At 49.4% G+C, this 14,745-nt stretch overlaps 1 protein-coding gene across 7 annotated transcripts in view; it reads right to left on the reverse strand.

Moving 5' to 3' along the window:
• Positions 1-14,745, reverse strand: part of LOC142563919 (uncharacterized) — a 253,141-nt gene that overhangs the window by 51,629 nt on the left and 186,767 nt on the right. For all 7 annotated transcript variants that reach the window (XM_075674643.1, XM_075674639.1, XM_075674642.1 and 4 more), the window contains exon 27: positions 12,364-12,503. In XM_075674643.1, the coding sequence (XP_075530758.1) occupies positions 12,364-12,503 (140 nt within the window). The remainder of the gene's footprint in view (positions 1-12,363; positions 12,504-14,745) is intronic.

The following is a 14,745-nucleotide window of genomic DNA, read 5'->3' on the forward strand; positions in this document are numbered from 1 at the left end:
ATATGAACCGCAGCCACCGATACGGCCATCCGAGCGTCGAGGTAGTACACTTCGACCGAGGAGCGGTTCCAACATCCCAGAAACCACCACGACGGTACAAGGTCGAAACCATGCGGCTCGGGACGTCTGGGACGTCAGCAAAAAAAGAAAAAAAAACGTGCCAAGGGGCAAGACGACGGCGCGCAACGAGAGATTTCGCTGCTGTCGAAAGCCCCTTTCAGCACACTTCAAACCCACGGCCACAAAGACGACGACGACGACGACGCAATTTCACGCACGCGCCAAAGCGACTTAAGTCGGGAGCACAAAAAAAAAAACAAAGAGATCGAGAACGAGTGGAACCAGCGCGCACACCGCGGGAAACACACCGAAGAAGTTACACGAGATACAAACGGAATGACAACGAACAAGAGAGACTCGGACGACCGCGCGACAAACAGAGGCATGAGAAAAAAAAGGAAGACAAATAATAGGGAGGCGTGCCCGCGAAAGAAAACTTCCGCGCGCACACGCAACGACGTCCTTTTCTCGCGCGGGAGCTCTCAACGACAAACAGCGCGAGCTGACGGTCCGGCTTCGCTAGAGGAACGGAGTGCGCCCTTTCGCTTGCCGGCGCGGCTCCGTGCGCCAACGTCCCACCGACCAACAAACCACCGGGCAGCGCGGAGAGTACGGCGGGAACGCCAGCGCTCTCCGGAGTCAGCGGAGAAACCCGTCAGATGCGGCGAAGGGAACGTATACCGCATGCACGCGAATCTTAGCAACCTCCCGCCACAAGAGTTTCTCACTATATTACCTAGAGGGAAGTCTGGCGCTGCTGCGCTGTGGTACACGCATGGGAATGCCGGTATATTGTGACTTCGGATTGGCATCGGTCTCGGAGAGCCAGGCAAGCACCGTTCCGTCTGCCACAATGCTTAATTTTCTACTAAAACGGCACGTAAAAAGCTGTTTTGGCTTTGTTATTACACAAAAACGTGTTTTGCTCAACTACGAGAACTTGCTATTGCATGTACAAAATATGCGAAACGTAAAAAGTATCAGCGGGCCGCTAAAACTGGCGGACAGACGACAAGATTCGTGCTCGCTTTGGAACAGTTTGTCTTCTGTTTTTGCTTTGGTCTTCGCTTCGTTATGCATTGTAGGTAAATAAACTTCACCGGAATATATAATATGCCTGAATTCAAACATTTCATGAAGATTTTACTTTAAGAACGCGTTATTTGTGTAGCCATATCCACATTTTAGACGAAGCCTCTTGCAACACCAAGACAAGCCTCGCAGACACATATACCGTCATTCTCATGACGGCACAGCGCCCCTTAGGAAACTCCCATAGATGGTGGCGCCATATTTCCCTCTAGGTGTTATAGTGAGAAACTATGCCTCCCGCAGCCCTTATTCTCCACACGGTTTGAACATTCGCCTTGGTGTGGTGATTCGTGACCAAATAGAGGTACAGTGCGAGGAAGAGAACACGGAAGGGTGTGCGTCTCCTCCTGTCGGTATTGCCTATAATACTACGTGCTGTACGAGTAGTCAACAGCTCTTTCTTTACTGCCTCTGACTCTCGTACTTCGCGGTTGTAGTTGTGTATATGGGTATATCCTAGACACTGAAATTCGCCACCCCGCCGCTCCGACCTCTATGATTGTCATAAAACTCCAGCTGGAAGAACTGGACAGCGTTAAGAACATTCCGAATTTATTTATATATAGTACTGCAGGCCCAAGTCGGGGCCCTTGAAAGATTGGAGCTTCCAAGGAGTGTTTGTAACAAACATGAAGTATATATACTGAAAGGGCAGTGTGTGGCAATACACGAACAAAGTTATGATTACGCAACGGCGACTGTCTAAAGCTATATAGCTGCAATCTATACGGGATAGTGAGTGAGTTAGGAAACAGGCAGTATCTGTTTGACTGGGTGCATCTCTCCATACGTCGTACCCCCCTCCCCCCCCAAAAAAAAAGAAAAACATGAAAGAACACGCGATGACAACAATCTACATACAATATAACATACTGAAGAAACTTGATGCTCAAAATCGAGGAAGCACGTATAGAAATTTAAGTACATGCAGCAGAACATGCGTCCCTATTCAAGCCTTTAGGAGGCGCTGATTTGTACAATGGGTTAGTTAACATTATTTAAATCCTGAGGCTTTAGGCACCCAAATCGCATTCTGATTATGGGTCACGACGTAGTGGGAGACTCCGGATTAATTTCCACCACGCGATTTTTCTTTCCTTCTTTCTTTCTTTTTTACCGTGCAGCAATTGCAGGTTCCACGGGCGGCTTTATAACGTGATAGTCTTAAGGGTCTCGTGTCTCGGGGTCCCGCGTCCTGAGGTGGACGTCGTTTCAACAATATGAACTATGAACCATGCACACCCAACCACGCAGGCCCTGCATGTGGTGCAAGGAAGTTACTGAACTAAGTGAATTTCTCAAGGCAAAATACGCGGAAAAATCGTAAAGTATACGACTTAGACACAACTTACAGACATGATCGCGTCTTATCGTAATTTGAACGTGCGAGAAAACATAATTCTGTCACGAAAACCTAAAAAAAAAAATCTAGCAGAGTGACGTCGGTGACATGGTAGCTTGCTGCAGCTGTCACTCTTGCAGGAACCCAGGGTGGCCCCTCTCGTGAAGTTTCGTGCATACACCAAGCATATAGCGTTCGGCGTCACAGTTTCCCGGTAATCTTTACGGTTACGTAAGCTCCAGTTGCCGGGAAGCGTGAGGAATCAGTCAGGGATCATTGAATGCTAGCGCGTTCCACTCTTAAAGGCGAAGCATAAGCGTCCCCCAAATTTTTGGCATTTTGCCCCACCCCCGGTCAAAATGCAACCGAAGAGGCCACGATTTGATCCCGAAACCTCATGCTTATAGCAGCGTAACACTAAAGCCACTAAGCAACCATGGCGGGTAATGAGCTAGTTCGACGTTATATTCGCGTGTATTATTATTATTATTATTGTTACTTTATCGGTTCTGCAGTGTCCCGTGCGGACGTAAACGGAGGCTGCTAACATTCGAAAATTTACGGTCGGCTCGCTTTCTAAACGCCAACAGCTGGCATCCGATCCTTGCTCGCCTCTCTACATTTACGACTTTTTTTTCTTTTTTTTTTTCCTGCTAAGTCGCCAGCCCGAGCGAATGAGTGTTTGTCAGTTTACGGTGTCGCCGCATACCGGTCCTCTGATAGAGATCGGATACGCCGCCGGGGTTAAGGTCACCAGCGCGGCTGGCGGGGGAAAACGCGCGAATATCGGCCGGGACGAAGGACGCCTGTGCTGCGCAGGCGAAAGCGCGGGAAAAACGAGAAACAAAGGCATCACACAAATTTGACCGCTACACTGGCGTTCGGACCCGCATGTCGCGGAAGCCGTTGATAACGCGTTCTGGAAAAGCTCAGCGCCCTATAAAGCAAGTCGTCCACTTCCCAACGCCATTTAGATGACAGTGTTTCAGTCATTCATTGGTTAGTTCGATCGATCGATCAATCAATCAATCGATCAATCAATCACTAAATGAATGAATGAATGAATCAATCAATGAACCAATCAATCTAAGTGCTCATGCGTTCCGAGATGCAGGAACGTCATATAGTAGTCACGCAAACATGCTCTTTCTTCTTAGAGCAGATCTCGCATGGGTGGCGCTAAACATTCACTCATGAAAGCCAGGAATACTCGGCTAATTCATTGTTACTCTTTACGTCCCATTATTTACGACTTGACACACTGAAGGTTACCCATTAAATGTCCTTTCTGCGTGAGGCGCATTATTAGTCAATGCGACGGCAAGACTAACTCAAGGCTATAACTTTCAGAAAGGAAAGAAATCCCCAAACCACGATGACAAGGAAAAAAAAAAAGACTGGGCGGATTCCAAGCGCATGGAGGTGGGAATCCGTGTTAAGCGACGCTTTCTTCGACGCTTACGCAAAAGTGCGCGCGCAAAATTACCCACGTTGCAGCTGACCTCCGACACTCGGCTGCTTCTGATGCTGCCTTCGAGCCTCCGGTTGCAGCACGCCACAAGAAACCCAAAGTTGCGACCGCACAGTGGCGCCTTTTAGGGGGCGCTAGCATCGCATATGGGCAAGGGTATTCGGTTGCGACCTACTGTGTAGAGTGGTATAGACAGTTTGCACAGACGTCATCGCGGCCGCCATCTTTAAGTACTAGCACGTCGCGAAGGAGTGTAATCAAGAAACGTGACAGCATGACAGCACGATCGGCCCATCTTATGTCGAACGACGAAGCGGTAAACCGGTGAAAAACAGTCACTGTCAATAAGCAAAACATGGTGCGTGTGATAATACAATGCACTGACGTCATCGTGGCCGCCATCTTTGGGTACTAGCGCAGTGAGATGTGCGTCCTTCACGTCACATGAAAACTATCTATAGCGGTCAAGGGGTAATCGGCTTGCGTGTTCTCGACAGGACACAGTAGCCAACAGCAGCCAAGCACTCGCAAAACGCAGGGGGAGGGGGAAGACACCATTTCATAAAAGCGTGGGAAGCGAGACATCCAAGGCATTAGCGATGATCGTCGCTAAGCATGGTTGCGTTGATGTTGCGTTTTCCTGTTTTTTTTTTGTCTCTCTTTTCGCTCTACCTTTCGACGCGTTGTGGGCGGCTTCGTCGACGCTAATGTCTCGCCTCGGGCAATCGGTGTCACGGGCATATGCGGCGCATTCCTGAGGCGCTCGCACAACGCGTACACCCCTAGCGGTCGCGGAGTGAACTAAACGCCGTGGTGCGTGTAGTACCTACAAAAAAAAAAAAAAAAGCTGCGAAGGTGGCACAAGCGCAACTCTAGCGCGCATGCGCATCCCGCACAGAACTGGGGCAGCCCCGGATCCATGACGTCACCGAGGAAGCACAAACACCCACCTTACAAAAATGCTTCAGGCGATAACGCTGCTGTTTTCATCGGACAGGAAATTCCCCGAGGGCGAATGTCTCGTCCCTGCGAGCTGATTGCCAGCCCGCACACCTTAGCCACACCCACGGCTATTTGAGGAGGCTACCGGTTTCTCCATGCGAAAAAAAAAATATATATATATATACAATTCTGCGGTTTTTTACGTACCAAATCAACAATCAGATTACGAGAAGACAGGCTGTATAGGCACAGGATTAATTTTGTCCGCCTAGGGCTCTGTAACGTGCTCCGAATGCACGACGCACAAATTTTTTAACTATCTTTTTTTCTCATGCCGGAGCTGTCGGAATGCGGTGGCCACGGTCGGGATCGAACCCGAGACCTTGCGCTCAGCAGCGCAACGTATGGTCATAGCCATAAAAGTATCGCGGCGGGTTTCTTATGCGAAAAAAAAAAATGTGCGCACGGAGAAATACCAACCACTCGCGACTCACTCGTGCCTAGGTTTTAGGAGGAGTTACAGCCATGCACCAATTCGCCCAGCAAAAAGTTCTAAACTATCACTCGTAACTATCAGTTCCTACGGCGACAGGAGAGATCTGTCCATGTATAGAAATCGGAAAGGCCTCAGAGCGGGCCCCGCCAATCGTTGCTTGGAGATTAAAAAAATTCGTCATCTTGTTTTCTTTTCGCCATCTTCCGCGTCACCTTCTATACAACCCTCAATGTTTTCGAAACAACGCGAATGCTGCTCCCACTAGTAAAGCATCTTATCGCCATGTTATCGTCGTCATGCCTTCATCAGTCATCCTCTTGGTCGTTGGCTCAAATACATCGCTTGTATCGAACGACACTGAGGGCTTCAGTGTTAATTTTGCTGTACAATATTCCGCTACCATTCTCGTTAACTCGTATGAAACCTGCACTACAGTGCTGAGGGCCAAGATACCTTTTCAGAAAAGATCTTTTATCCAAACTTCTCGCGAATACAGACATAAACCGAGCGTACGTGTGGTATACTTTTCTAATCGGAAATTCAACGAATGCAAGGTTTGGCGGACTGGTGTACCTTGCATATTCGGGCCGTTGATCCTGCGCCAGGATCGCGGTTGCGCCGCCCTACCCAGAAGCCCGAGCCCATCAGGAAGGAGCCACCCCGCTTTGCAACACCACTAACGCCACGGAAGGTAGATAAGCAAAAAAAAGGGGGCGGGGCGGGGCGGGGGGAGGCGGTAATTAAGACTGGAGAGAGCGGAAGTGGCCCAAAAGGTGCCTTGTGCCATTATGTTTTACTTCCGGTTTCGTTGTATATACGCGCCTGAGGACCGGACGGTAATTAAACGTCTAAGCGACACTATTTCTCGTTCGAGGCCGATCGATGTGACCCGGTGATCGGAGCCAGATGGGGTAGAAAAGGAGAAAAAAAATACATTCATCTGAAAGAAAGGCGGCAATATTTCATCCCTCTGCTTTCGATGCCTGCACAGAAGCTTTATTTCTTGTTTCTTTTGTTTTCATCCCCACAAAATGACGCCCGGTCACCGCCAGATGCAAATGGCAGCCGAAGCAAGGCACTGGGCTAGCAAAGCACCGAGGAGAGCCTAAAAAGAAGTCAGAAAAAAGTACGAACGAGAAGACGAAAGAAAAAAGGAACCTGGACCTAAAAAATAAAAAAAAATATTAGAGAAGGGTAACGTTCTTCTTCCACTGTATTCGAAGAAAGAAGTAAAAATAAAACCTCTCAGCTCCGTGTGCCTCCCCATGCGATCGATACCCCCAGAGTTCAGTTTTCGCCAAAGATCTCTTTCGCGAAAGCGAAGGAGTAGTGAAGAATGAATCGCCAGGGAAAAGTGAACACCGAGATTAAATCGACGCTCAACGCTGTGTAACCCATCCGAACAAAGTGGAAGCACTCCCCGCTGTCTCGGCAGCACCACCAGAAGCGGCAGCCAGAGAGAGAGAGAGCCGCCTACTCACAAATGGTGCATGTCCTGCACAAGCCAGGAGCGACAGCGTAGCCAGCTTTTCTCGCTCGCGGATAGAATTGCATATATCAAGGTCGGAGAATGGTAATCGGCCGCTTCGCGGACTAGGAGCGGATGTTACCACGCGCGCATATGTGTACTGTAGCGCACCGAGTGCGGAGAGAAAGTTTGGGAAAGAGAGACGCGTATTATACTGTGAAATTTCGAGCAACCGGTTCATGTATAATTTCTGGCTTCCGACGGGTACGTCCCTGCGCCATCGGGTACGTTGTAGAGCAAGAGGAAAACCGCCGCCGACCCACTCTTGGCCTGAGGAATACACTTCCACGCACCTGCAACGAAATGACCTGCCCAGCGAAATGACGTCCATAACGAAATGACGTGTATAACGAAGGATTTCGTACGTCACGGCTGACTTGCTATTTAAGCCTGCGCACCGCGAACGCTTCTACAGCGAATACCACGACAACGAGTCTGCTTGTACAACTAAAAAATGTTGAGAAACTCTACGAATATATTGAGAAACTCTACGGACGGGCGTCTGCTTTCTTCTGATGATGATAGCGTGCTATTGGTTTGGTTTCAGTGTTACTAGCTGCGAAGCATCGTCGGAAGGAGGGCTTCGCTCTTACGCATGCTTTGGCGCAGGCGCGGCGTAACTTTCCGATAAAATGCCGTTTTGGCGCAGAATGGCCGCAACTGACGCAGCTGTTCCACCACTGCATCTTATCCAAAGCCACCTATGAGTCATGTCTAAACACGCAAGAAAAAAAACGCGGTAAGAACGCCTGGTGACGTCCAAAAGGCGTGCACCGAAATCTTGATGGCAAAAGTCGCCATTCGCAGAGTGTAAGGTAGATGGCGCCACGAGGTCATCATCGTCAGTACACTCGGCGATAAAGGGTGATATTCTATTAGACTAAAAGTTGGCAGTTGGCAATAGAGTAAAGCAGGTCACGTAGAATGTTGGGCGGATAACCGGTGGCCTGTTAGATAAACAGAATGCGTACCAACGATAGGGAAACGCGCTCTATACGGGGGCGGAATATTAGGTGAAACGGAAAAATTGAGAAAATTCGCAGGTACACATACAGCCCGCCCCACATTCGGCGCTATTACCGGCGTCTATCGGCGTCGGCGCACGAACGGCGCAAGGGAGGGTGCCCAGCCACACGAGAAGTGCGCAGACCATGCGCGTCACGAGAACTGCTTTCTAGTATTTGTCCGCGCATCGCGCGCAGGCTTGAGTAGCGCGACAGACATCTAGGGACGTTTGCTGGAGACTTATTGCGACGTCTGGGGACTTTTCTTGCTGGGAACTCTTGCTTCGAATGTAGAGGCGCCTACAAAAGCGGTATACTCCACGCAGCGGGAGCCGAAGCAGCGGCGTCGTTGGGCATTTCGGCGAGCTGAAGCACGAAACATTGACACGAGTCAAGCGACATGCCTGCAGATAATAAAGGGCACCCATTGGCTGTCTCGATCCCAGATGCTGCCTGTAGATGGCGTTGCGATGCAGTTTGCCGTTGCTCCGGCTCCTGCTGCGCGGAGTATACCCCTTTTGTCGGCACCTGTACGTTTGTTCGGGTACTAGAGGGAAGACGGCACGCCTTGCTCCTCCATGTAAGCGCCGCCTAAGCTTCCGCCCAAACGGGATCACAATGACCGATACAGAGCCCGTAATGACGAAGCGGCCGTTGTTTTTCGTCGGTGGGTGGCTCGTGGCACTGCGGCGCACGTCGCGTAAGGTTTGCCGCTTTCCAGCGCGTCTTCGGCACGCCCTGCCAGTGGCTCGGCCGGCGGAGACGGGAGCACTACGTGCACAGGAAGTGGACGCTACGAGCGCACTTCCTTTGCTCCGTCGTCCGGGTCGCGCTGCCCGGCCTTAGAAATACGTTCAGTCAAGAACTCGCCCATCTTGCTGTGTTAATCTAATTATAACATCAGTTACAGGTTTCATTCAATTTATTACGGAAAGTCATTTTCCAGAAGCGTGGGGCTAAAAGGCAGCATATCTGTCTCGGCGTGGTCCCGCGTGCCTCTGGCAACACTCGCGTGCTACACAACTAGAAATACTAAAGGTGACATGAGCATAAGCAACGACATACACTGCAAGAACGTATAAATCTACAACACTAATAAGATGGCCAACCGAACAGACATTAATATCATAAGAACGATCTCGATGGAAAAACTGAGAAACAGCAGCAGCCAACGTAGCAACCGCGCGAGCCAGTGCCCACGCTTTCACTCCTCGCAGAGCACGTGTCCATCCATTCCCTTTATCCGGGTACGGTCGCCAAGCATTGCTGCAATGCGTGTCACGTTCCAATGGGGGCAGGACCCCACTAAAAGCGAAACACTGCCACACGCCGACGACGAGTGGGCAGCCGACCATTTTTTCTTTGTGCGCGTGTATTCTTTCTTCAAATCCCGGATCTCTCCACTTGACGAGTTTTCCTCGGCGTCGCTCATTCATATTCTAAGAGTCGCCCGGAGGAGACTAAGCGGAAGGGGAGATAACTCGGCGACCAGCTCTCTGCCTCAGCTAATGTCCCGGTACACAGGCAGGTAGGTGGTGTCGATGCCAATGTTTTAAGGCGGCATGCTGTTCTTCCTTTCTTTCTTGCTCGCTTTTTCTTTATTTATTTATCTGAAACGCGAAACAACAATTAGAACGCATTCTAAGGCTTTTTAGCTCTCTTGATGCCAGCGCCAGATAGGCACAATTTCAACGTTATCGTGGCTTTAAGACATGAAAACCTTACATTTGAGAAACAGAAGGGGCTCGTTTGGTGTCCTGGACACGGCGACGAGAATCCGCAAAGGACAAAAAAATAACGTAAATAAGGGCAGCAAGGTCACCAAAACGCGACTAGGTTAGCTAGTAGGACGAACTAATAGCCAGCAGCGCGTCCAATGTCTCCTTCGTCACGTGTTTACCACTGTTAGATCTCAAACCAAGGTTACGCTATGAATGTACACATGCGGTAAACTACACTTGCACTTTATAAAGTAAAGAACCATTGCCTGGCACGCTGCTTAAGGTTGGCAAAGCTGCCACGAAACCGCCGCAACTTACCGAGACGCGGCCGCTGGCCCACGACGACAAGCAGCAAGTATTCGTCTAAAACCACCACAAAGACTGACGCTATCTATACAACGGACCCCGTTCTGCCGTGCACTAACAACAGTCCGGGAATAACTTGCCGCGCGCCTTTTTCGAGCTGCACGGAGGCCCGCACCTATAGTGCTAACGAACACTCGCTTTTCGGGAGCAGCCCGCGAGATTACCCCCCGACTGATGATGCCCCGGAGGATTCCGTAGCCTCGTCCGGGGCCGCGCGAATTCGGGCAAATGACAGGATGGCGTGATTGTTCCTCCCAACTCCATGACGCTCTGTACACAGAAAGTCACAAAGCGGGGAACTGCACAAAGCAAACGGTGAGCGTGGGACTAAAAGAGCAAGCAGCTAGGAAAAGGAAGGAAAGAGAAAGAAAGAAAGTCAGCTTGGCTTGGAAGGGTGCAGGTCGACCAGATGAAAGTTTCTCCACCTCCGGTAACTTTCCCGGGAGAGAAAACGAAAATAAAGGCCCCAAACGAAGCGAAACTGTACCCATCGATCGGAGATAGTTTCCTCGGCCTCCCAAAAATGCAGCAGCGACGAGACCCTCTCTCCTTCTCTCTCACACATAGAGAAATACAATAACAAAGTGCTGAGAAAACTCCCAGCGGTATCGGTATATACACCGCGTGGCCAAATCCCGGCCCACGCACTTTTCTCCAAGGCCGTTCCCTCAAGCCTATAATCGACATAATAATAATAGCCTATAATAAAGACAAACGTACGCTAGCACTGTGCGTCTTTGCTTTCTGCACCTGTTGTGGAGGTGCGTCGTTTCCTCGAAGAAAGCGTAACAAAGCAGACAGTGCCGCACGCACGAACGCGCCAGCAATTACACTATAATTAACACGCGTTCTAACTATGGCATTTCGATAGCAAGAATTCCCGCAAGACAAACCTCTGAGAGACACTAAGCTATACTGAGTTGATTCTAAATCAATAGCTCGAGTTCACGGGATATCGAACATTTAAGGCGTGTTTTGTGTGTGCTTTTATTTCTCTGTGCCTATCGTATGCTATACACCTGGAGTATAGCGTACCGGCTAGAGTAGTAGCTACAGGCTGACCTCTGCAGCTACCGTAAATGTTTCACTCTCCAGGAAATTCACTCGCCGTGTCCATAAAAAATGCGGGCCGTATTTATATAACCAGAGTGTGGAGAAACCTCGTCGAATTCCAGCGTATCAATTTACCACTATTAACAGTAAACTTCCTTACAAAAGTAGCACATACGCTCGCCCGTATAGTGCGGTGAACTTATATCGATACACTCGCTCACACCAGGCTCAAAAATAGTTTGTGGTATTAGGCAATGTGAGGGTCAGCCACTCGAGGGCGGCGTAAATAGGAATGCAGGCCTGCGAACCTTAAAGTCAAATACTGTATAGTCGAAGCCTTAGAATACTAAATTTTGGTTACATATACTAAATAACTGTTACATTACCACAGATGTATGTCTATTAAAATAACCCACAGACTGCTCTGCGGGGATGCCGTGAGCAAGCACTTCTAAAATGCTCGGCGCCATAAACCGAAAGATCCGCGTCGTTCACTCGTGAAATATTAATGTGACGATGGCCGAAAATTCGGTTTACCCTCGTTATGTGGTTGAGTGAGGCCAGCGGCGGTGCTGGGTGTATACGTCCGAATAATCGAGCAGATCCGAAGATGTCCGAAAAATCGAGCAGATCCGAAGAACCTGGCGCGTAACATCCGCCTGCGCGCCTGCATTTAGATTTCTCGAAAAAGGATTCTGCTCTATATGATCTGGACGTACATGGAAAATCGTGAAATCATCGGTCACTAAACGACAATCGCGAACGATGTCAAAAAAAAAATCGGGCATTTTACGATAAGATCGTAAGAAAGGAAGGAAGGAAGGAAAAAGTGCAGAAGGAAAGGCAGGGAGGTTAACCAGTTTAGCTCAACCGGTTTGTTACCCTACACATCGGAGTGGGATGGGCGGGCGACGAAAGATGGGGAGGAGAGAGAGAGAAAGAGAGCACAGCACACACACCGTCAGTTATAGTCCGTCACTCTTGCGTGGTACGTGACATCACTGTCACAGCCGCTTGTCCAAGCCCGTCTCTTTCAAAAACCGAAGTAGTCCCTTCGTCGCCTTCCGCTGCGATGTCTTCTGTTGGCGATGTGTGAAAATCGTTTCAATTGACAATGGTCTATTGTCAAGGTGCGCTAGAACGGACGCCAGGGACTGTCTCTGAACATTATATTCAGGACAGTCGTAAAATCGTAAAAAAAAATGGCAGCTACGAATTGTTCTGAAAGAAATACAAGCGAACGAAGCCGGGAGGGAAAAACAGCGCAAAAGAAGAGGCCGCCACTGACCCTGGCGAGTCCTTGGAGACCCCCTGAGAGGCGAGCACCACGTCAGAGAAGGAGGGAAAGGCCTCCAGTCCCTCCAGGCTGCCCTGGGCGGACTCCGTCTCGGGTCGCTCCAGCATGAAGGTGGTCTTCTTCAGAGGAACCTGCGCGTTTGCAAAGGGAAGGAACAAAGGCGTAAGTTACGTTTGCCCCCTTTCTCGGTGGGATCGGGACACGCACAGAAATGAGACGTGTCCGACTGTTTTCAACACAAATATACGGGCTTTAATGAGGCCAGGTTAGGGCGGAGAAAGTGTGGTGACGAGGCCCAAACAAAGCAAGTGCCGTGGCGTCTAAACGTGATGTCTAAAGAACAAAAACTAAGAAAAAATACAGGCACTTCTCGCGCTATCCACTGAGAGGCATGTATAACGGCGACAGCCTAAGGGCAATCTTATCGCTTGATCACCTCCCACCGGGAGGAGAACGACCCACAGCGCCCCCTTTGGGTCGTTCTCGGGCTTCGCGTCGCCGGAACTTTGCGCGAACTGGCGGTTACGTTGCATACTCACGTGACTGTCTGGATGCATCTAGCAGCAGTGACAGAGAATAAATGGAGTTTCATCAGCTTTTAGTTCTGAGGACCCGGGCCACTTGGCAGAAAACATTCTTTTTTGTAACTCGTGTTCCTTACGACCGTTGAAACTTTCACGTGTTATAGGCAACTGATTACTGTTGAAAGACCTCGTAGATCTCAAATTTTCTTCCTTTGTATCTTCTTCGCATGTTAACAACGCAGCAATGCAAATGTTCTATCCAGTTATCATAAATCTTGTTCTTCATAAATATTACATATGCCCTAACACTTGTTTTTAAAATTAGAATCTTTAGAAAGTACAATACAGCTTTCCATTGGTTTATAGCACGACATTGTAACTATAACAATTATAATAAAAAAGTTACTAATGCCATCAAAAGGTGGCAAATTTTCCCATGGTAAGGAAAGTTGAAATCCTAAACATATTCGAAAAGTACACTATCTTTATACTTGGTTTTCCATCTTATTCTTAACCTTTATAGACAAGTGTTCAACGAAAGCTCGTCTGGCGAGGAAACATATTGGTGCCAAAATAACGTGCGCTCGCCAAGAATAAAAGCAAAATAAAGAACAGACCTTTCAGGCCCCGTACGCGTCCCTTGATCACAATCAAGATATAAGCATGGGCGCGCGGCTAATGCTTATATCTTCATTGTGATCAAGGGACCAGTACGGGGCCCGAAACGTCTGTTCTTTATTTTTCTTTTATTCTTGGCGAGTACATTTTTTTTTTTTTTGATCGAATTCTTACCCTTTATAAATGCGTGACCTGACGAAGATAAAGCAGTTGCAAGTCTGGGCGGCGTTCGTTTGCATGCTTCGTACATAGCGCACGAAGAAAGCACGAGAAAATTACGCTTTCGGGCACATTTTTGCGCTTGCGCACTTGATAAGAGATTCAGTCGCTTCAAGGTCCGAGTTTCCACGAACTGAGTGCGTGCGCTGCCTTCCGCCACGCCAATCCACGACAGTGCCGAGTCGCCCGCGCGTTACCAAAAAAAGGCCTTATTTTCCCCCGATATCGAGAAACAATTCCAAGGAGACCAATATATGCATATATATCCCGTCCTTTCGGGCGATGACGATGCATCTGTGAAACGGAAGTATGCGGGACAGCTCAAGGCAAACCGCCGCTGTGCTATAGATTGTATAGGAAAACGCTGATTGCTCGCTCCTTTGATGTGATGTGTGGAGCAGGGCCCCGTAAAATTCACTCAGCGGTAGTTATAACTAACTGATATAGTTGATGCGACGCACAACCCAGTGAGAAGTTTTCACTCAGCACTAACTACTACTAACGGACCCGCTGCGGCCGCCCAGTGGTTATGAAGTTGCGCTGCTGAAGCTCAAGATGGCGGGTCCGATCCCGGCTGCCGCATTTCGATGAGTGCTAAGTACAAAAACGCTACAGCGGTGTATTTACATTTAGGTGCACGTTAAAGAACCACAGGTGACCAGGTGACCGTCCCTGCCTCTCCCGATTCACGCTATACACGTATCCACAGCGGAGCGCTTCACGCGACGTGTCTATGCCACAAGCCGCGGACGCCACCAGCGCCAGTATAATCTCTCCCCCGCCGCTGACAACTAAAACGGAGCAACCTACACTGACACACTTGGCCGAGCAGTCGCGCGTCCAGACCGTGGCTATACCCGGCCATCCGACACCACGACGACAGGCATCCGTCAACGTATAAGGCGGCGGCTCACACTGTATACCGATCGCAGGGTTGGCCGCTTGCAAGGAGCCCCCTAACGAAAGGCAAACACGGAACCATCCTCGTGACTATAGACACGAGCGCGCGGAT

The sequence above is a fragment of the Dermacentor variabilis genome, chromosome 11 (assembly GCF_050947875.1).
Source record: "Dermacentor variabilis isolate Ectoservices chromosome 11, ASM5094787v1, whole genome shotgun sequence".
Taxonomy (NCBI): Eukaryota; Metazoa; Arthropoda; class Arachnida; order Ixodida; family Ixodidae; genus Dermacentor; species Dermacentor variabilis.